The sequence below is a fragment of the Eretmochelys imbricata genome, chromosome 11 (assembly GCF_965152235.1).
Source record: "Eretmochelys imbricata isolate rEreImb1 chromosome 11, rEreImb1.hap1, whole genome shotgun sequence".
NCBI lineage: Eukaryota > Metazoa > Chordata > Testudines > Cheloniidae > Eretmochelys > Eretmochelys imbricata.
The window spans coordinates 70662787-70685066 of record NC_135582.1 but is presented as its reverse complement, the minus strand read 5'-3'; the positions used below and the strand labels follow the sequence as shown (position 1 = coordinate 70685066).

At 42.6% G+C, this 22280-nt stretch overlaps 1 protein-coding gene across 1 annotated transcript in view; it reads right to left on the bottom strand.

The window, feature by feature from the left end:
* DRC11 (dynein regulatory complex subunit 11) overlaps positions 1 to 22280 on the bottom strand; it is a 147483-nt gene that overhangs the window by 99035 nt on the left and 26168 nt on the right. Inside the window, exon 6 of the mRNA XM_077829482.1 lies at positions 18162 to 18367. Within this exon, the coding sequence (XP_077685608.1) occupies positions 18162 to 18367 (206 nt within the window). The remainder of the gene's footprint in view (positions 1 to 18161; positions 18368 to 22280) is intronic.

The following is a 22280-nucleotide window of genomic DNA, read 5'->3' as shown; positions in this document are numbered from 1 at the left end:
TTGTCTTTACCAAATATATGATGGTGGTAGCAGCCTGTCTCAGAAGGAGGGGAATTCATGTCTTTCTGTACCTAATTGATTGGCTAGTGAGGGGCAGATCTGAAAAACAAGTCCTCAGTCACATCCACACTGGACCTCTTTGATTGATTGGGGTTGATTTTGAACAAAGTCGACACTGACTCCAACTAAAACAATAGAGTTCACTGGGGCCCTACTAGAGACTCTGAATTCAAGGGCCTTTCTCCCACACAAGTGATTCCAGATGATTTGGCACCTTTGTCTGGACCTCCAATCTCGTTCTTTGACCAGGGTCTGTGTATGCCTATAGTTACTGGGTCATATGGCTGCATGCAGTTACGTGGTTCAGCATACGAGACGGCAACTTCGTCCCCTTCAGTCATGGTTGAAGTTGGTCTGTCACCAAGCAGCCAGTCATTGAACAGGTTTGCCCTGATGGATGTTGCTAAGCAAGGATCTCTGGCTTTGGTGTGTTGGGCACACACACACCTGAATGGAACATGTCTGCACCCACATCTAAAGAACAGCTGCTAGAGTACAGGTAAGTAACCGTCTTTTTTTTTTAACCACCATTAGCCTACTTTATCTATCTACTATTTTTAAAATATGTACTTTTCCCCCTACACATTCTTCTTTCATCCCTCTTTTCTGATTCTGCCTCTCTTTCTCCTCACTCGCTGTTTCTCTTAATTCTTCACTCATGTTCTCTTATTAATCTTTGTCACACTTCTTTCACCCTCTAGCCCTGGGCTTCTCCAATCTTTTCATTGCATGGACTATAATATAAGAGCACCATCTCCTTCCCAACACCCTATTATCTCCATTCCTTTGTTCTCAGAACATTTAATTCTGTGAATAGGTCATAGTTTGAGAAATAATGTTCTTGCTTCTCATTAATATATTCTCTCTCTCTCCCTCTCCCTACTTCAGATAAGCCATCTCTTTTCTACACCCAATCACACTTGTACTTACCTCTCCATTACCATCCATTAGATCCCCCAGTCCTCCCCAACTTGCAAGGAGACATTGGTGACATCTTATACTGATGCATTCTGAAATGTCTCTAGCCAACCCAAAAGAGCAACAGACTTTCACAGAGTGGGAAGGGAATTAAATATACGTTAAAAATAATTGCTCCATCCCATGCCTATACAATGTCTCATTTTTCTCATATTGCAACTCACTATAAGCGGGTTGTTTATATGATGCAGCAATGCATACTACAGAGTGTGATTTCTAAAGTGTATTAATGTGCACTAATGTAGCACCCTTACCCTAATGCATACAAGGCAACTTTTAATGCACACTAGCTGGGTCTACACAGATCAGTAAATGTGCAGCACGTTAGTATGCTTTAGAAACTGCGTACACAGGGCCTTAGACATCGCTAATCCTTTCTCCCTCTCCATCAACTGGCAAGCCCCCAATCCCACATTCCTATCTCCCCATTGTACCTCAATTCCCTCTCCTTCAGTCTGCTGTCACAAAGTGAGAAGAGGAAGAATCAGTTCCTTTGCACAATGTTTCCTGGCTTTCAGTGGAAGACAACTGTCATATCTTTGAGAACTCATGGAGGACAGGTGAGGTCCCAGAGAAGCTTGTAGTCTAAAGGCCCAAAAGTTTGAGCACTCCCTGCAAGGTGCTGAGCTCTCAATTCCAACTGAAAGTACCCTGTAAGATCAGACCTTTGTCTACACTGGCAAGTTTCTGCGCGGTAAAGCAGCTTTCTGCAGTGTAAATCCCGAGGTGTACACACTGCCAAGCCACGTAGTGCACAGAAACTGCGCAATTGCAGTGCTATTAAAAAACCACCCTGATGAAAGTCGTACAGCTTTCTGCGCTGGGGCTACAGTGCCGCAGTGCCAATGTAGACACGCTGGTCAATTACAGCGCCGTGACTGGCCTCCGGGAGATGTCCCACAATGCCTGTTCTTGCCTCTCTGGTCATCGGTTTGAAGTCTACTGCCTGGCCCTCAGGTGACCAGCCGAGAGCCCTACCCCTTAAATTCCTTGAGAATTTTGAAAGTCCCCTTCCTGTTTGCTCAGTGACACATGCAGTGGTCTCAGCGCATCTTTCCATGTGACCAGGCCTGCTCCACGCACCAGGTGATCCCCTGCTTGGAACAAAGCCGAGCTGCTGGACCTCACTGGCATTTGGGGAGAGGAGGCAGTTCCAGTTCCAGCTGCTCTCCAGCCATAGGAATTATGATACCTATGGACAGATTTCACGATGCATAAAAGAAAGGGGCCATGACCAGGACATACTGCAGTGCAGGGTCAAAGTGAAGGAGCTGTGGAACGCCTACCACAAGGTGCGGGAGGCAAACTGCCACTCCAGTGCTGCGCCCACGAGCTGCCGGTTCTACAAAGAGCTGGATGTGATACGCGGTGGCGACTCCACCTCCACTGCGAAGGCCACTGTGGATACTTCGGTGGCTCGCATGCCAGTTGAGAGTGGACCGAGCCAGGAGGAGGAAATCTTGGATGAGGAGGGAGACCCAAAGCAGAGGGCGACTTGGAGGTCAGAGATGCATGCAGCTAGGAGCTCTTCTCTACCCTGGAGGAGGCTAGCCAGTCACAGCTGTCAGAGCTTGCAAAACGCAAACAGGAGAGGAGGCCCCTGGTAAGTGGCTTTGATTTTGGGAATCGCTGAAGCGAGTTGTTGGGGGCAGGAGGGTTGCAGAAAGCTGGCTTATGTCTGTATGATGCATGTACCACCACATGCCTAGTCTGAGTGGTGGAACAGGGTGTTGATTGACTCCCTCACTTCATGGGAATCTGCCTCAGTGATCTCCATGAAAATCTCATAGAGATACTGGGCAATCCACTGCCACAGGTTCTTTGACAGAGCTGCTTTGTTTCTTGCGCCATTAAAGGTAACTTTCCCATGCCACTGTGCCGTCATAGCGGGGGGACGACCATTGTTGCACACAGGCAAGCTGCATAAGGGCCAGGGTGGAAGCTGCAGTCTTGAAGAAGACCCTCCCTTGATTCCCTGCTCACCCTCAGCAGCGAGATATCTTCCATAATGAACACAGCCTGTGGAAAATGTGGGGACAGGGATGTTTATAAGGACCCCCTCTTTCAGTGCTGGCTCTCCCCAACAGCCACATGCCCAGTGTACAGCAGGGTCCAGGAAGAGTGATTTCCCCTGCCCCTGCAGTTACTTACCATTTTGGGGGTCTTGTGGCTCATGTGTGCTTGCCTGGGGTCAGCCAGTTAGTGACAGGTATGTGAATAGTGGCTGTGTTTTAAATCACTGAATCAGTGGCCTGTGTGTTGCAAACAATACTACTTCTGTGAAATGTTGCATTTTGACTTCACAGGTATGACCTTGGGAGCCCAGCCTCCCTCTTTGTTATTGCCGTCTGAACGGCTGCATAGAATTATAAAGCGGCCACGAAGAACTAAAGAAGACTTTCTGCGTGATGTCATGTTGCACTCCACAGCCGAAAAACAAGACTTGAAGGAGTGGTGGAAAAGCGAGAAGAGGGACCAAAAGGAGAATGCACTGCATCAGAACGAAGCCACGGAGCGGCTCTTAAACGTTATGGAGCTAATAGCACTGCAAACCAATCAGCTCTGCGCCTACCCTCCCCTGAAGCTGCTGTCGCTTTCCTATGCTCTTTCCTATGCTCCCCTCAGACACTGCCAACACACTTATCAATCTCCTGGCTTCAGTCTGTACCCGCTGCATTCCACTCCTGCCCTGTCACCGTCCAGCTCTGCGGACTCCCAGTACCCACCGCACTCAACACCCGTCCCTCTGCAGTTTAGCCCTGCTAAAGCACAGTACCCGCTGCACTGTACTCCAAAGGACAAGGTTGGATATGATGCCTGAACATACACAAATCTTTAACCGTCCCGGGACCCCACCTCTGCCTGGAACCCTCCCTTCCCCATCCCCCATAGTGCTGATGTGTTTTTTTTGTTTGTTTCTCTTCTCCAGTTGGTGTTTTTTAATAAAAGAATTGTTTTGGTTTGAAAGCCATCGTTATTCCATTCATTGAAAGCAAACAGAACCCTGCAAAGCAACAGGCAATATTCTTAAACCTTCATAGTGCATCATTTGCACCAATCACAATCACCTCCTAGCATTACAAGCACTGCACTTCTGAGCATAGCAACAAATATTAGTGGCTTCCAGCTTCAGCTTGCTCCCTCAAGGCATCCCTGATCCTTATGGCGCTGCTCTGCGCCCCTCTAATAGCCCTGGTCTCTGGCTGTTCAAATTCAGCCTCCAGGTGCTGAGCCTCAGCGGTCAAGCCCTAAGTGAAGCTTTCACCCTTTCCTTCACAAATATTATGGAGCATACAGCATGTGACTATAAGCATAGGAATACTGTCATCAGCCAGGTCCAGCCTCCCATATAGGCAGTGCCAGCGAGCCTTTAAATGTCCAAAAGCACACTCAACAGTCATTCTGCACTTGCTCAGCCTGTTGTTGAACTGCTCCTTGCTGCTGTCAAGGTTCCCGTGTATGATTTCATAAGCCATGGCATTAAGGGGTAGGCAGGGTCTCTCAGGATCACAATGGGCATTTCAACTTCCTCTACGGTGATCTTCTGGTCTGGAAAAAAAGTCCTGCTTGCAGCTTCCTGAACACGCCAGTGTTTCCAAAGATGCTTGTGTCATGCACCTTTCCGGACTAGCCTGCCTTAATGTCCATGAAATGCTCACGATGATCCACAAGTGCTTGGAGAACCATAGAGAAATACCCCTTCCGATTAATGTAATTGGTGGCTAAGTGGTCTGGTGCCAGAATTGGAATATGCATGCCATCTATCGCCCCTCCACATTTGGGAAGCCCATTTGTGCAAAGCCATCCACAATGTCATGCACGTTGCCCAGAGTCATGGTCTTTCGGAGCAGTATGCGATTAATGGTCCTTCACACTTCCACCAAGATGAGTCCAGTGGTCGATTTTCCACTCCAAACTGATTAGCGACCAATCGGTAGCAGTCTGGAGCAGCCAGCTTCCACAGTGCAATTGCCATGTGCTTTTCCAATGACAAGGCAGCTCTCATTCTGATGTCCTTGTGCCACAGGGCTGGGGCGGGCTCATCACACAGTCCCATGAATGTGGCTTTCCTGATGCGAAAGTTCTGCAGCCACTGCTCGTAATCCCAGACGTTCACGATGACGTGATCCCACCACTTAGTGCTTGTTTCCTGAGCCCAAAAGCGGCGTTCCACTGTGATCAGCACCTCCATGAATGCCACAAGCAATCTCATGTTGTAGCTAATATGTGTGGCGAGATCAATGTCGAACTCCTTTTGCCTTTGTAATTTAAGGAATAACTCCACTGCCACTCGTGATGTGTTAGTGAGAGCGAGCAGCATATTGGTCAACAGTGCGGGATCCATCCCTGAAGACCGAAGAGGCAGAGCGCGCAGTACACAAACCGTTGAAAGATGGCGCAAAATGCAGACAGAAGCACAGGGATTTCTGGGATGCAAAGCTATGCATCACAGGGCATTGGGACAGGACCCAGGATGCACTGTGACCCCCTCCGCCTTCCCACAACTCTTAAGTTGTAGGAATCTTTGTTTCCACCTAAGACATATTTTAGGCTCCTCGATTACTTCAAAGTTTTGACATTAAATTAAAGAAATTAAAGAATAGTAGCAGAGTCCTTTGCATATGTTTCAAATCACCTGGTAGAACTGGCAATTGTTTTAATTTGAAGTATAAACTCAGAAGCCTTATGCGAATGTGAAATGAAATGCTTCACAGTTAGTAATGTTTCAGAAAGCAGAGCTAGTGAAATTATCAATTTCTCTCTGGAGGCCTGACACTGGGCTTCAACTGGTGTGTTTTAGATGCATGCCACAAAGATTTATCTGTTTCACCAAGTATGAAAAATATATGAACCACAGGGCTTCCGGCAGATCCCCCCCAAAAGCCATCAAGCCACCTCCATTAATATCAGCACACTCATAAATTTTCAGAATGCACTGAAGTAGGCAACTTTTGCCACTGCACAGAAGCTTCCAAAGTGTCCCCTGCCCCCTGTAAATCCAGCAACACCCTATAAAGCAGGTTAGCTACACATGGACTGAATTTCACATGACACTCCTTTTAGAAATAGAGGGGTTCGCACTTTTAAATTGGACAGGGAGGAGAGGGGTGTCCAAGCAACCAGAAAAGACAACTAAATTTGTCATTGTTTAAATTGCTAACAAATCCAGAGTTTTGACTCCCATCAGTGGGAAATGGCCGGTATAATCATGGCTACAGATTTGGCTTCCTCACATGTTGTTCTTCAGAATCATCTTGCTGGGTAATTTTCATCTTGCTCTTTTTTTCCTGCCCCACAAAAACAATACTCACATTTATCATAATGTTACTTTTCCTCTGTTCAAAGGAACATTACATGGGAAGTTGGGCTATTGATTTTGGCTTCTCTTCTGCTGAGAAAGTCATGCATTTGCACTCCATTTTCTTTGGTCTTTCAAGTCCTCAATATTTCTACCAAAATTAGTACATGTAATAACTAGATACGCAATGGAAGCTTATTAGACAAGTGAGGGAAGACCCATACATTGCCCATTAGTGTTTACATTTCCTTAATTATAAAATATGTCCTGTGGTAGAAAGGCCATTGCTCTCATGGAGTTGATGGTGCCTCCTGTGGAATTTACCGTATGGCATGGTATGATTGTCTGATTCAGAGATACAGTGACTGAAACAGGAAGTGGGTTAAGGCACCCAACGTGACAGAGCTGGTCCCCTGAACTGAATTCAAAAAATGTCCAGGATACCTGTTGATGATTTTATGGTTGCTATGGACAGGCCAATGGGGAGCACTTTGTACTAGTAGTGATTCTTGCCTACGCAAAATCTTAGTTTGTTACCCTCTTGTATCTGAAAATATAGATGAACCTGTTGAGGCTTATCCAAGTCAAAATATAATTAATTCCTCTTGTCTTTTGTGAACAAAGATGTAGCAGGAGTAAAGCCCTCTTTCCTCAGTACTGATGAGGAACATCTTCTATAGGTTCCACTGGAAAAAGCGGAGTTTACTTAATCTCTCAGCAAATGGGAAGGTGCTGAATGAAAAAATGAAAAAAGGTGAGGAAAGGGGCTGGAGAGTGACCTAAAGTGGAACTGACTGAACTAACCTCTTCATTTTTTCTGGTCTGTATGGAATAGAATTATTACGGGTAGATGTGTTTAAGAAGTTACCCAGATATTCCCCAAAACAAAAAGAGGTGAGTTACAGGCTTCCAGGTGTATCTTCTAACTCACTGGGTAGCTGAAGCAGATGCAAAGGATGTACCTGGTTCAGGGAACCGGCGGCATCTTCTGGTGTGTGGATTTCTACTTCTCCAAAACACACAGTTCATGGAAAGACTTCTGAGGACATCCGTAACAGGCCCTGCTCCTGTACCAGCCTTCTTACAAGAAAAATCTGATCCTGTTCTCAAGTCAATGAGAAATTTTCCAACTGCTCTTTAAACAGATCCAGTGCCTTGAATGGAAGGCCCTCAGTTATAAACCTCCTGTGACAGATCATACCCATGGAGCCACAACCATCTCTGCACTGCTATTGCATTTGTCTTGATACACCTGTAGTAACATCCCAGGCTGCCCAGACAACAAGCTTTGTGTCTCTGCCAATTGATAGACGGGACTTAAGGGAGTTGTGTCCTCATCACCTGCAATGATTGAACAGATCTGAGGGGACATGGCAATGGCTTCTTCAATAGCCTTGCTCTGAATTTTTGGTTCTGTATGGGCTGGCACATGCATGTGGTACCAAAGACCTGTGAGTATGTGCCACCATCTCCTCAATCAGAGGGAAGGACATACTGGGAATATTTATAAGATGGAAGAGAGGGAGGCGGTGGTTTCTTTGAGGATTCAAATCTTGTGTCTGCTGAATTTAAAGGGCCAGCTATCAGAAAAGCAAGCTAGGAAAGGTTCCTATAGAAGAGTAATACTAAATGGCAGACCAGGGGAGGTCAGTAGTGACCAGACAGTTGTAAAGAGAAATGACTGCGATGAACAGGCTGACCTCCAACTTTATCTCATGGCAAGACATCCCCAGGATGTCCAGGTTGCAGCCTGTTGTTAAACAGCTGTCTTTTTTTAATTATGTTTTTTATAGTAAAAATCGGAGAAGCTATTTTGCTATTAGTTGCTTTCTGCCTTTTGTGTACTATCATCCTATCGCCTGGGTTATTCATAGCTAGAGCATTCCAGCCAGGGCTGAAGATGTGGTGTACCAAGAAGTCAGGCTTTTTTCAGACTGCTTGAAAGAACGGGTATGTCCTCTTGGACCCAGAGAAGCAGTTCCTCCAAATCAGGGATGAGGTACAGTGCTGGGGCCACTGCTCAGCATTACTACGGCTCAAAGCTATCTCCATCCCGTGGGCAGGACTTCAGTTGCTGAAGCTGTCATCCAGCACCCTTCACAAACAGTAAAATTACCTTTAGAAAGAGTAATGAGTACAGAATGTGAAATGTAATATGGCAGCCCCAGCCTTACACAAATAAATGCTTTCCCTAGTCTGTTGACTTTCAGTATGAAAAAACTCTTCCTCCATTCATCTCCTTCCCGCCTTTTTCTGTTCCTCCCTCTCTGCTTCCCATGGAGTCCTGTGAACAAGCATCTTGGCATTAATCTCAGCCCAACAAAACAGTCTTATGAAAAAGGAAAATATAACGTGATCACCTCCTATTTCTTTTCTACTCCCCTCTTGATCAAAGGCTGAGCTGGCAGTCAGGAATGCTTAAAATGAATCAATAAAACACAGGAACCGCCTGCTTTAAAATGAGTCTCATTCATTCACAGTGAAGCTCAGATGGTTCATTTTGACAGTACTCAAGTCAACAGGCCGAGAAAGAGGATCTTTCAAAGCTAATCAGTAAAGTATAAGCCTATTATGAGAGCACATTTATCCCTGGCTGCCTCCTTCCCCCAGAAAAGCAATCCCCAAATCTGTGGGAATAACACATAACATGTACATAAAAGTTGCTAATACTTAGCTCCCCTGTTATTAGGTCAGCAATGCCACTGATGAAATGTTCCCTGGAGCACTGAGCCGAGACATATAAATCCTCCAAGAAATTCACAAAATAATTTGTTACAGCTAGAGGGCATAAGATATATTACAGCCAATCCTGTATATTAGGCTCTCCCCTGTGACTCTTGAGGCTATCTCAAGTAATAAAAACCTCATCTTGATTTCTGATTTTTCATCTTGACTTCCTTCCAAAATGAATCTAAATTCATTATCCCAAGAAATTTGACAAAGGTGTTACTTTTTTTATTCAATGTACACAGGAGCTCTTTCATGTCTTTTGACTGTTTAGTGCTGACTGTAGCTTGGGTTTGCAGTTATCACACACTAAGAGGTAGTTACTTTGAAGAACTACAAGCGAGTGCTGCTATTGTGTTCAGGGTTGTGGTTTTAGGTTTAAACCAGCAATAAAAAGCATATAAGAAACACTATTTTTCATGTATCAGAGGGTAGCCGTGTTAGTTTCTATCCACAAAAACAACAAGGAGTCCGGTGGCACCTTAGAGACTAAGAGATTCATTTGAGCATAAGCTTTCGTGGGTAAAAACCTCACTTCTTCAGATGTATGGAGTGAAAATTACAAGGGAGAGTGTCTCCCTTCTCTTCATGTGTCAGTATATTTATGTCTGCATCTGTAATTTTCACTCCATGCATCTGAAGAAGTGAGGTTTTTACCCACGAAAGCTTATGCTGAAATAAATCTGTTAGTGTCTAAGGTGCCACCGGACTCCTTACTATTTTTCATGCTGCTTCTGCTCTCCCCACCTTTTTGCAAACTTTTCAATGGAGAGAGAAGAGTGGCCGTTAGTTCATGGTGCACATGCATGTGAAACCCCAAAAGGACTCAATTTGCAGAAAAATGCTTCCTACATCTTGAATAAAACCGAAGCCCTAGTTATGTAACTGCTAATTTCCATAACCACATAAACCTCTGCATTGTCAATGTGATGTGTGGGGGCTTCTCTGGGAGTTGAGTGTCTGAAACCTGGAACAACTGGGAGGGATTTCATTACAGATGCTATTAAGTTTGGAATATTTGTATCCTTGTTCCACAATTCGTAAGGACAGTTGTGATAAATAAGAGACCATTATGCACACTGCATTTCTCTAATGTGAGTGGCTATACTTCTTTAAATGATTTTAAGCTTTTAACAATTACCCTTATTTTCCAGGGTGGTTCGCAGGACCCAGACAAAACAGAAGCTTTGAAATTTTCAAGTAAATGATTCACCCGGCAGAGAGGTACAGATTCAGGCAAATAAGCACACAAATAGATAAGCAGAATGATGCATAGCAGAGCTAAAGCCAGGATCATAAAAGGAAAGAAGTTATAAAACAAGAAATGTAGAATTCTCCAGTAAGACCCCAGGGACAGGGCTACAGCAAAAAACAGACCTTTGCATTTATTTTATTCTGTTGGGAAGGTTTATTAGGACCTCTATCCCCATAAAAACTGTCTTGGATTTAAGAATGACTGACGCCACGCTTGGTCTTTTCTGCAAAGAAAGAGGGTAAATATTTATAGCAGCACTGCCTTTTACAAGTGGGGAAATTCAATATCTGCCCATTGTATTTATAATACAATAACAGCTGTCTTGAAAGACAACACCTGCTAATTGTACGTGCTGTCACACCCTTTGCCAATTGAATATAAGGCATGGGAGGAATGAATAAGCTTGGGTTTTATTTTTTTAGTATATGTAACATAATTTATCAGAAAGAAAAGGACCTTTGTAAACCTTCTTCAGTTATTGGATTTTTAATAGACAATGGAAGATCATAAAATCAATCAAAAGTTTTAGTTAAAGGAAAATTTATAAGCAACATTTAAAAGTTTATCTTGTTTCTTAATTTTAAGGCGATTAAAAATATATCCTGGCATGTAATAAGAAACGTAAATCTTGGCACTTCAAATGTTCAACCTCTGATCGGTGAGGCATGCAAGGAACAGGACACAGAAATTTTTCTACTATTAGAAGGTTCATCATGCCAACAGTTTAGCTCTACATGTTACACAACCCTTCCATGTTTAGAAATCTGCAGATTCTCTTCTTACCTATTTAGATGGAAATGAATATGTCTGTGGGAAGCTTGTTTTGGTCAGTTACGTGAAGCCTCCCATAGAGAGCAAAAAGGAGGGCAGATAATTCATTGTGACTTATGTCACTGCCATTATGGAGTGGCTGAAGACTGTGAGTGCCAACCTCAGGGCAGACTGTCAAGAAACAGGGCATGAACCCCAAACTGGTTGTGTGTTCTATACTTTGATTTCATCAGCCAAGTATCAAGTGTGAACTTCTCAAGCATAACCCCCTTAACATGGAGTCACAGAGAGTCCCCTTGGGTACTCCGATCTATCTTCCCAGCCAGGCAAGCTGGACTTAGTGATAGATGGTCCTTGACACCAAAAATCACATCAATATTTAGGTTACTCCCAGTCCCAAAGGACCAGTCATCCCAGCTCAAGTGTACCCTAGATCTCTGACCAAATGCTTGTAGCCAGTCCTATAATAAACTAACTAAAGGTTTATTAACTGGGAAAAAGAAAAGAGAATTATTTACAAGGTGAAAGCAGGTAAACATACATATGCAAATGAGATATAGTCTTAGGTTCAAAAAGATGAAAGTAGTTACTATAATATGCAAGCTTTATATGTCCTTTAGGGCACTGATTCTCAAACCTTTTTGGACCAGGACCCATTTATAAACATTGATGGCCAGACCTGACCCAGTAAATATCTTAAGTAGAAAACACACTAGTATTTTGCCCCCAAAATATTTATTATCCACTACATGTAACAACAACAACAACAATGATACTAAGTTAAAGCAGCTCAACAGTCAGAAAGTTAAAAGCAGAAATCAACATCAAGAGGAATACATTATCAACAGTATAATAAATCCTAGGTTCCACTTTATGAAAAACTTGACCTTGCTTCTCTTTGATGAGTTTATCAAAGTTTGGTGTAATTGTAGTCAGCACAATCTGAAGGTTGTGTTCAACATCCAGTCTGTTCCTGCTTTTATTCTTCAGTTGAGTCAAGGCAGAGAATCCAGTTTCGCGCAAATATGTTGTACTGAAAGGCAAAATGACTCCAATAGCATGGAAAGCAAGAGAAGGCTATTCTCCAGGAGCACTGCACAAAAATTGGGGAAGGGTCATTTCGGTATATTTTCTTTGTATATTGCGATCACAAGATAACTCGACCAGTTGAGATTCTTGCTTCATAGGTAGATGCATGTTTTCCAACACAACTTCAAATGGATCCTGTACCCATTCTTCTCCCTTCAGTTGCTCATCTGGAAAGTAATCACAGAATCTTGTGTGTTTAACTAATCTTAGTTAAACGATTACTGATAATTTTCTTCAGTGCTTCTGGGCTAGCAGAATATTTCCATTATTTTGTTTCTAGAGACACGTTACGAAACATGTCCATCCTATCATTTGAAGCATGTTTGTTCCACAGGGAGAGGGTATTTTTGAATGCAGCAATTCTGTCAGTCTACTCAAAGCAATTGTGCCCTCTGCCCTGTACAGACAAATTCAAATCATTCAGCTGATCGAATACATCTCCCAGATATGCAATTCGAGCAAGCCATGTGTTGTTACTGAAGTGCTCTGCCAGGTGACACTTTTTTTCTTTAAGAAAAGCTGCCAACTCACTTTTAAGTTTGTATACATGAGACAACACTTTACCACAGGATAGCCAATGAACCTCAGCATGGTAAAGCAGATGTACATGTGCACTGCCCATTTCCTGACTGAAAACTTGTAAGCATTGTGAATTCCTGGCATTTTGTTTGATGTAATTCACAGTTTTGACAACATCTTTAAGAGTTTAGTGATGCTCAGGTACATGTCTTTAGCTGCTCATGCCTCCCTGTGCAGGAAACTGTGGTCCCACGTTTCATCGGATGCTTTCAAAAGGATTCTTTGAACAGCTCCTGAAAGTTTCCTTACTGGTCACTGAAGCAGCCCCATCATTTGTAATACCAGCACACTTCGACCAGCTCAATCCCACCGACTCCAAGTCATTAGCTAGTGTAACAAATATATCAGCAGCAGTAGTAGAAATAGGCAAATCCGCACTAAACAAGTACTGTTCTTGAAAATCACTTTCCCATACATGCCTCACATAAACCACCAAGGTAGCACAGTTTGAGACATCTGTAGATTCATCTAATTGTAAAAGAAAACAGTCATTTACTGAAAAATGATCAGTTGTTTGTAGTTTGATGTCTTCTAAGATATCGCAAATTCTTCTCTGTATTGTGTCATCGGAAATAGGGATTGTTTTTAATTTTTTTCCAGCTGACTCACCCAACATTTCAGTGCACATGTCAATAGCAGAAGGTAAAATTAACCCCTCAGTGACAGTGCGAGCTTTTTTACATTTCGCAATGGGGTATACAACAAGGCAAGAGGCATGCAATGCTTGCTCCCAGGCAGTAGATACACATTCAAGTGTTTTTTGTGATGTTTCCAAATCTTTGCTTTTTTGTTTAAATAAATCAAGAGGCTTGTCTTTATAGCTAGAATGCTTTGTCTCCAAATGGCTATATATCTTTGATGGTTTTAGGGTTTCATTTGCTAACAGTTTACTGCAGATGACACACTGCAGCCTGTGTTCATCATTTTGGTCCTCAGTAAATGAAAACCCAAACTTTAAGTAAGCAGGGTCATACCTATCACTACTTTTCTTCTCAGGTTGTGAGGAATTCCTACTATCACTGGTACTTTCAGTTGCAATGGGACAGTTTAAAAATTTATCCATTTCACTGACTAAAGACTCACTTTGTGGTTAGTATGCAAATTCTTCACTGGAAGTTTTAGAGAACATTCTTTCACCAAAACTCTTCACATGGTGCATTCAATTGGCTAATCATTTACACTATGAGTGGGTCACTTCCACCCCACTTCTGCTGAAGCCCCTAGCCCTGGCAGGTGCCTCCGGCAGGGCTGAAGGCCCTAGCCCCACCACCCTGCTGGAGAGCAGAAGCCCTGAGCTCCCCCTGCCCCAGTCTGGTAGGTGAAGAATGGGATGGGGATATGGGGGGCTCTGCAAGGCACACTTTAACACTAGTTGTGTTAAAGAGCTGTGGTTTGGCCACCCCTGCCTTATAACATGGGATACAGACATCAGTAAGGTGAATACATGCAGCATCCTACAAGCATTTCAGAAATTCAAAATACTAAAGACATTCATATAACTCTAATATCTATTTCAGCAGTACGAACATATAGGCAAGCCAGAGTGGTTTCCATCTATGCCTTTGTAAGTGTTCAGTGAGGCCCAGGGGACTTGGCATGAGGTGGCACCTGGTCTGTCAGCATCACAATCACAACCACAACCCCCGTATCACTGAGCCAGATTCAAATTAACTAAAATATTGGGTGACGTCCTGGCCCCATTGAAATCAATGCCAAATCTCCCATTTGCTTCAGTGTAGCCAGGATGTCACCCATTGTGTCTATAGAATCTGATTTTAAGTGTTTATGCATCTCAAACCCGGTTTAGTGTTGGGACCCCTTAATGACTGCTATAATTTCTTTTCCTATATTTAATGTTATTCCCTTTCATTTTCAGATGTTTAAAACTCAGCAGGTACATACACAGGTCTTTTAGGGCCTCTTCTGTGCCCACTGAAGTCAATGTAAAATTTCACCATAGCTTCCATGGGCTTAGGACCAGGCCCTTATCACTTTATTTTGTTGAGATAATGTTCTGTGTACTGCAGATCAATAATGTCCTTTAAAATATTCCAGGTTTTCCATTTAGTTTCACTGCTCATATTCCACATACTCTCTACCTCAAGCTTTTTAGGTCTGTCTTTTTGAAGACTATCATCTGAATATTTTTGCCTTCACTCTTGCAGATTCTTATGGTCAGACCCTGCCATTCTTGCTCTCAGTGAGTAATCCACCAGCAGCCCCATTGTTCTCAAAGGTACTACTCATTGTAAGTAAGAGTGGAAAAACTGCTCAACACTATAATGCAATGATCATTGGCACCAGTTATCTACAACTTCCAGGCTTTCAACAATTCATACGCACACTTACTGTTATGTACTAAACAGAAACTAAAGGAAGTCATGGAGCACGTAGACACAAGCAGAGCAGGATTTAGCAAATTTGTATCTTAGAAACACATGAAGACTCACTGGTGATATCAGTTTACAGGCAGTCCTCGGACTTATGACACAACTGGTTCCTTACAATAGCGTAGTAAGTCAGAACATTGTAACTTGGTACTGCGACCTATTCCATTGTAGGACCGAGCGTCATAAGCTCGAAACCTATAGTCGTAAGTCGAATCAGGGTGTCAATGTAGAAGCGTCGTAAGTGCCGTTTGTTGTAACTCGAATGTTGTAAAGTCAAGGACTGCCTGTATTTGTGACAGTTGAGTACCACATGAAGGCACATTGTAGGGAGGTACAACCAACAAAGCAAAATATGACCAGGAATGTAGATGACACAGTTCCTGAAGTTAAACTACCATTTGTCATGTAAATTGGGCAAACAGTCAAAACGGCAAAACATACATTAGTAATCATGAGCAGGTGTGCAAAGCAGTTGAAACTCGACTGATAAATCCCTGGATTTGCCATTTGAATCTCAATTTTCTTTTAGTTAACAGATCTCTTGGCAACAAGGAAGAAAGCCAAGGAAAGTGTGGGCCCCTTACTGAATGAGGGAGGCAACCTAGTGACAGAGGATGTGGAAAAAGCTAATGTACTCAATGCTTTTTTTGCCTCTGTCTTCACTAACAAGGTCAGCTCCCAGACTGCTGCGCTGGGCATCACAAAATGGGGAAGAGATGGCCAGCCCTCTGTGAAGATAGAGGTGGTTAGGGACTATTTAGAAAAGCTGGACGTGCACAAGTCCATGGGGCCGGACGAGTTGCATCCGAGAGTGCTGAAGGAATTGGCAGCTGTGATTGCAGAGCCATTGGCCATTATCTTTGAAAACTCGTGGCGAACGGGGGAAGTCCTGGATGACTGGAAAAAGGCTAATGTAGTGCCAATCTTTAAAAAAGGGAAGAAGGAGGATCCTGGGAACTACAGGCCAGTCAGCCTCACCTCAGTCCCTGGAAAAATCATGGAGCAGGTCCTCAAAGAATCAATCCTGATGCACTTGCATGAGAGGAAAGTGATCAGGAACAGCCAGCATGGATTCACCAAGGGAAGGTCATGCCTGACTAATCTAATCGCCTTTTATGATGAGATTACTGGTTCTGTGGATGAAGGGAAAGCAGTGGATGTATTGTTTCTTGACTTTAGCAAAGCTTTTGACACGGTCTCCCACAGTATTCTTGTCAGCAAGTTAAGGAAGTATGGGCTGGATGAATGCACTATAAGGTGGGTAGAAAGCTGGCTAGATTGTTGGGCTCAACGGGTAGTGATCAACGGCTCCATGTCTAGTTGGCAGCCGGTATCAAGTGGAGTGCCCCAAGGGTCGGTCCTGGGGCCGATTTTGTTCAATATCTTCATAAATGATCTGGAGGATGGTGTGGATTGCACTCTCAGCAAATTTGAGGATGATACTAAACTGGGAGGGGTGGTAGATACGCTGGAGGGGAGGGATAGGATACAGAAGGACCTAGACAAATTGGAGGATTGGGCCAAAAGAAATCTGATGAGGTTCAATAAGGATAAGTGCAGGGTCCTGCACTTAGGATGGAAGAACCCAATGCACCGCTACAGACTAGGGACCGAATGGCTAGGCAGCAGTTCTGCGGAAAAGGACCTAGGGGTGACAGTGGACGAGAAGCTGGATATGAGTCAGCAGTGTGCCCTTGTTGCCAAGAAGGCCAATGGCATTTTTGGATGTATAAGTAGGGGCATAGCGAGCAGATCGAGGGACGTGATCGTTCCCCTCTATTCGACATTGGTGAGGCCTCATCTGGAGTACTGTGTCCAGTTTTGGGCCCCACACTACAAGAAGGATGTGGATAAATTGGAGAGAGTCCAGCGAAGGGCAACAAAAATGATTAGGGGTCTAGAACACATGACTTATGAGGAGAGGCTGAGGGAACTGGGATTGTTTAGCCTGCAGAAGAGAAGAATGAGGGGGCATTTGATAGCTGCTTTCAACTACCTGAAAGGGGGTTCCAAAGAGGATGGCTCTAGACTGTTCTCAATGGTAGCAGATGACAGAACGAGGAGTAATGGTCTCAAGTTGCAGTGGGGGAGGTTTAGATTGGATATTAGGAAAAACTTTTTCACTAAGAGGGTGGTGAAACACTGGAATGCGTTACCTAGGGAGGTGGTAGAATCTCCTTCCTTAGAGGTTTTTAAGGTCAGGCTTGACAAAGCCCTGGCTGGGATGATTTAACTGGGAATTGGTCCTGCTTCGAGCAGGGGGTTGGACTAGATGACCTTCAGGGGTCCCTTCCAACCCTGATATTCTATGATTCTATGATTCAAAGATTGGTACTGGAGATTAGTAGTATTTTTCAAGCAATTTGTACTTCCTTATTATGCTATTCTACAACAATAATACCATGTTAGAGCTGAACATCTAGAATTTCATCAACTAAAGAATACTTGCCTGAGCTGAACTTGCTCAGAAGTCCATATGTATCAGTGGTCTGAGCTTGCACACACTTACGTAGGTGCTTAACTTTATTCATGTGCTAAGTTCCGCTGAAGTCAATAGGAATGCACACAAGTAAAATTATATATGTGCTTAAGTGTTTGGAGGATCAGGCTCCTTGTGGGATTTTCACACTAGCTATTGGACGCTGCCAGTGGCAGGAAAAGGGATCTAAGTACCAGTTATTTGATCCACTTTGTCAAATCCCTCTTCCTTTGTCTGATGGGAGGCTTGACGATTCCTCTCATTCCCTAAACATTCTAACAGGAAGCATTACCTCACACCTTGTAAGTATTCAGATGTAGACACAAAGCTAGGACACAAACTGAAGTGGAGTTTAAACGTGTCCTGAATTTTAATCTCTCTGCCAGATTCTGTGATCCTTACTCACCCCGAGTAGTCCTTCCTCTATGAGTAGTCCAACTGGAACTAAAGATGCTACTCAGAATAATGCTGGCAGAATCAGGCCCTCTAAGGCAAATGCTATTGCTACAGTGCAAGTATTTTCTTTCTTCTCACCGGCACTCAATGAACCACTGGCGGATCTGCTCCTGAAGACTTTCCTTGATGTCAGGACCTTCTATTTCTTTCAGATGGGTCTTGATGGATACCAGAGCATTCTCGTACTCAGTCTCATGTCTCCCCTGGACCTCACACCTCTTGGTTTCCACATTCTGGGCACGTGCTACTGAAGCACTAATCCTTTGGAACTGAGGAGGTGGGTTCTGAAAATGAAAAGGGAGAACGAGATTCAAAATAAAAGATACAAATTAAAGAAATTTAACGTATGTTGGAATGCTCGGTTGATACTCATGTTCTCTAAGCCTTGTTTTATGTGTGAAAAATTAAAAAAAGGAGAGAGAGAGAAAAAAAGAAAACCTGCTCATAAAAAGTGCCTGGATACACACAATGGTCTATTGTTAGTGTTTCAACCTTAATTAACAAAATTGCTATGTACAAAAACAATCCTTCCAGCGTGGGATCCTGGGATCTCAATGAGACAGGTGAGAAGACTGCTGTGCAGCAAATGCCAACTTTATCCATGTCAGAAGGGTGCCAGAGATTTTTTTAATTGAATTTTCAAATGTTTGGATTTCCCAGTGGTTCTTTTTAATTAGACAGCATTGTTTTTAATTTGTTCAGTTAACATTTTTTATATGCACTGTTTGGTCAGTTGTTTCCTGGTATTCTGTGGCAGCTGGTAAAACTCCTTTAGGAAATCCACTTCCCTTGAGTAAAACATATATTCATAAATAAAAATCCAAACACTGTAATAAAAAAGGAGCTCCCCAAATTTCCCATGATTAGATAATCCTGCCAAGGAGAACTTTAGGTGCTTAGAAGTCAGAATAAAGTGTTACAAAAATAAATAAATAAGCTCAGCTTTCTGATTGATTTTATATATGCATTTTAGGATAGATACAAATGAAAGTCTTTCATTTGTGCAATCAAAGAAGTATGAAAAACATCAACTGTGGGGTTGAAATAAAACTTTACTAGACTGTATTTTCCATTGTGTGATCATTTATAAACTGAAAATGTGTTCCTACTGTGTCAGTAAGTATTTTCCAGATCAGTTCCCTGTGCTGTTCTCAAAGGCAACCTACATGAGTAGAAGTATTGGCCAGGGAAATAACATCAGGCCTGGTATTGTGTAGCTAGGCCAGCAAAACTCTACCCTACTGCATCCTGCTCTTATAGATTGCCATAATTGTTTCTGTGAATAGACAGGCTTACAGGTACTGTTTGGTACAACACAGTGGGTATCCTGTTGGAGAGTGCCTTTCGAAAAGGAGATTCTGGCTGGACCCTCACTAGAGGTAATTTTATTTGGAATGATTGTTTATGTCTCAAAGTTCTCTTCATCCATGAGCGGTGAGAAGAAAGGTGGTAGGAGAGAGAACTGGGAGTGTGAGTGGAAAATAGTTGGGGGTGTGAACCCCATGAATGGAGGAATCTGGGGCTATGGTTGAATATTTCCCAGTGAGCAGAGAGGGGTTCTCCTCTGACCCTTCTGAGCATAAGGATTTGAGAGGAGAGAGAGAGAACCACACATGCATTTTTTCTGATCTGGGGCAACTTAGTGTCTCTCTTTATGAGGAATGTGTGTTAGCGTATAGTCTAAACCAGCTGGCCAGGCCTTGGCAGACCCAGTCCATGAACTGGCCTATAGGAGCAAGAGGTGGAGGGCAGTGGGAAAATTCCTACTTTATGAATACAAAGGGCAGCCAGTGGCAGGGAGATCTGCTGTGGCTGCTTCTTGCTGCAGGGACTATTCTGTTATCTCTTGTTAATTCTTAGGGTACTATTTTATTAGAAAGTAACAATATGTGCCACTTATACCAAAGAGAGTGTGAGCATCCTCTGTACGTCTTGATAATAAATGAAAGAAAAAAGGGGGGAAATTATAAAATTTACTTTCATTAGATGTTATGATATACGCTAAGACCATCAATCCAGATTCCTTTCTTTCTTTTCTTAATATTTCCTAAATTAAATTACAGGAATTACTTATGTGAAAATGGTGTATTTAAATGGAGAAAAAGGCAGCAGTTGATATGACATGTTGCTGCTTGATTGTTTTCATTATGGAGAAGATGGAGCTAACTCAAATATGAAGGGCCAGATAAGCAAGAATTACAGAAGAGGCGTGGGAGAGAGATTCTGAAATAAGAAGCAACAGGAGCTAGGATAAATGACTACTGATGGATTCATGGCAGTCTGATGTGGTACACACATTATGATTCTGCTTGTGAGTGAAGACCACAAGGTTTACACATGTCAGAAATACAAGCCGGCTTCTGTTCTCAAGGAAAATGAGGAGAGTGATGAACTGCAATTTAAAAATCATGTAATGCGTATTTGGCTTTTAGTAAAACGTTACATACATACATCCAATAGACCAGCTTCACCATTGGGTTACTCCTGTTGAAATCAATGGAATTATACTGAGGGGAAAAAAAGGGGTGGGGGGAGGCAAAGCACATGGTGAATTAGGCCCAGTAATATGTCGCAGGATCTTTCAAAATGAATTCAGATTGGCTTAAATATGGAAACTAGCAGAAGCACTACAAAGAATATTCACACAGAGCAATATATCAACCTAGGTCCATGACTAGCAGGGAAAGGGATTGACACAAAAGGAAAGGGGTGGAAAGAGCTTGTTATGTACACCTTGGCTAAGCAATAAGTAAAATTGAGACATAATCTATATAAAGTTCATTTAATCTTTGTGTCTAAGTACTAATCACAATGATTTCAAAATGATAAATTTACAAATATGTGAAGGATATAAACAACAAAGAACAGAAATTAGTTGATAGGGTAAAACTAAGGATGAAGGGATGAAATAAAAAAAGAAAATTAAAGCTGAACATGAAGGAAAAAACTCCTGGCATCGAGACTTACTAAGATATGAATAAAGAAAAGGAGTACTTGTGGCACCCTAGAGACTAGCCAATTTATTTGAGTAGCTCACGAAAGCTTATGCTCAAATAAATTGGTTAGTCTCTAAGGTGCCACAAGTACTCCTTTTCTTTTTGCGAATACAGACTAACACGGCTGCTACTCTGAAACCTAAGATATGAATAGTCTCCCAAGTGAAGTGTTAGAAACCCCACCACTTGGGTCAATTAAAAAGAACAGTGTCAACTTAACATAAGTGAGTTTTAAAAAAAATAAACCCACTATAGTTTTATATACCATCCTGTTCCTGAGTTCAACAACCAATTTTTTTTTGCGCATTTACAGTTGTATTTCCCTACTTTCTTTAAAAAGGGTTTTTCTTCTACTCTTGCTTTGTGAAAGACTCAGGCAGCTAACAAATGAAAATGACAGACTACACAAGGAAACAGTGCTGAGTATCTTGGTTTTTTACACTAGTCACAAAAGTATGTTGGTTTTTTACACTAATTACAAAAATTTTAGCTACTTTTAAAACAAAATCTTTAACTAGGATCTCCGGCCTTCTCAAATTGAAATGAAAGGAAAGGAAAAATGAATTGAACATTGCCAATGATGGTACAGTTGTGAATTAGAGAATAATTTTTTTGTCCTCTTGCTTTATAAAGAAACAAAGCCAATAAGATGGTACATTACTGGAGCTCTGTTTCTGTGGTCCTTAGGCTGTTCTCTTTGTATTGAAAGTTTTGTTTTTTATGTCATCTTAAATGTCACCTGTTTGAGATAGTATCAGGAAACCTATTTTCAAACTTTGGGGCCTACATATGTTCCTAAATCCCACCTAAAGGCCTCACTGACCTTGGAGATGACGCAGCACCTAGAGAACCCAGCAGGGTGAGCCCTGCAGAGTTTTCTTTGCATGCTCCTTTCAAAGAGGGAGATGTTCAGGGGACTACAAAGGAGACATGAGGCATGACATACACACCTAGAGCGTCCCAGGATGCAGGGGAAAGTAAACATTAACCTGATGGAAGGGTTGCCCTGTTTTCATGGTGACTGTCCTCCAAGACAACATGACTTCAAACAACCCCAGCTACTACAGCATTCAGATGACAATCTTTGAATACTACCAAACAATATTCCAGATCAATATTCCATTGACAGTCCCCAGGATTCTTAAAGTTTTCATAGATATCATCTATATACTTAATACACATGTTAAAAACAAAAGCCAAT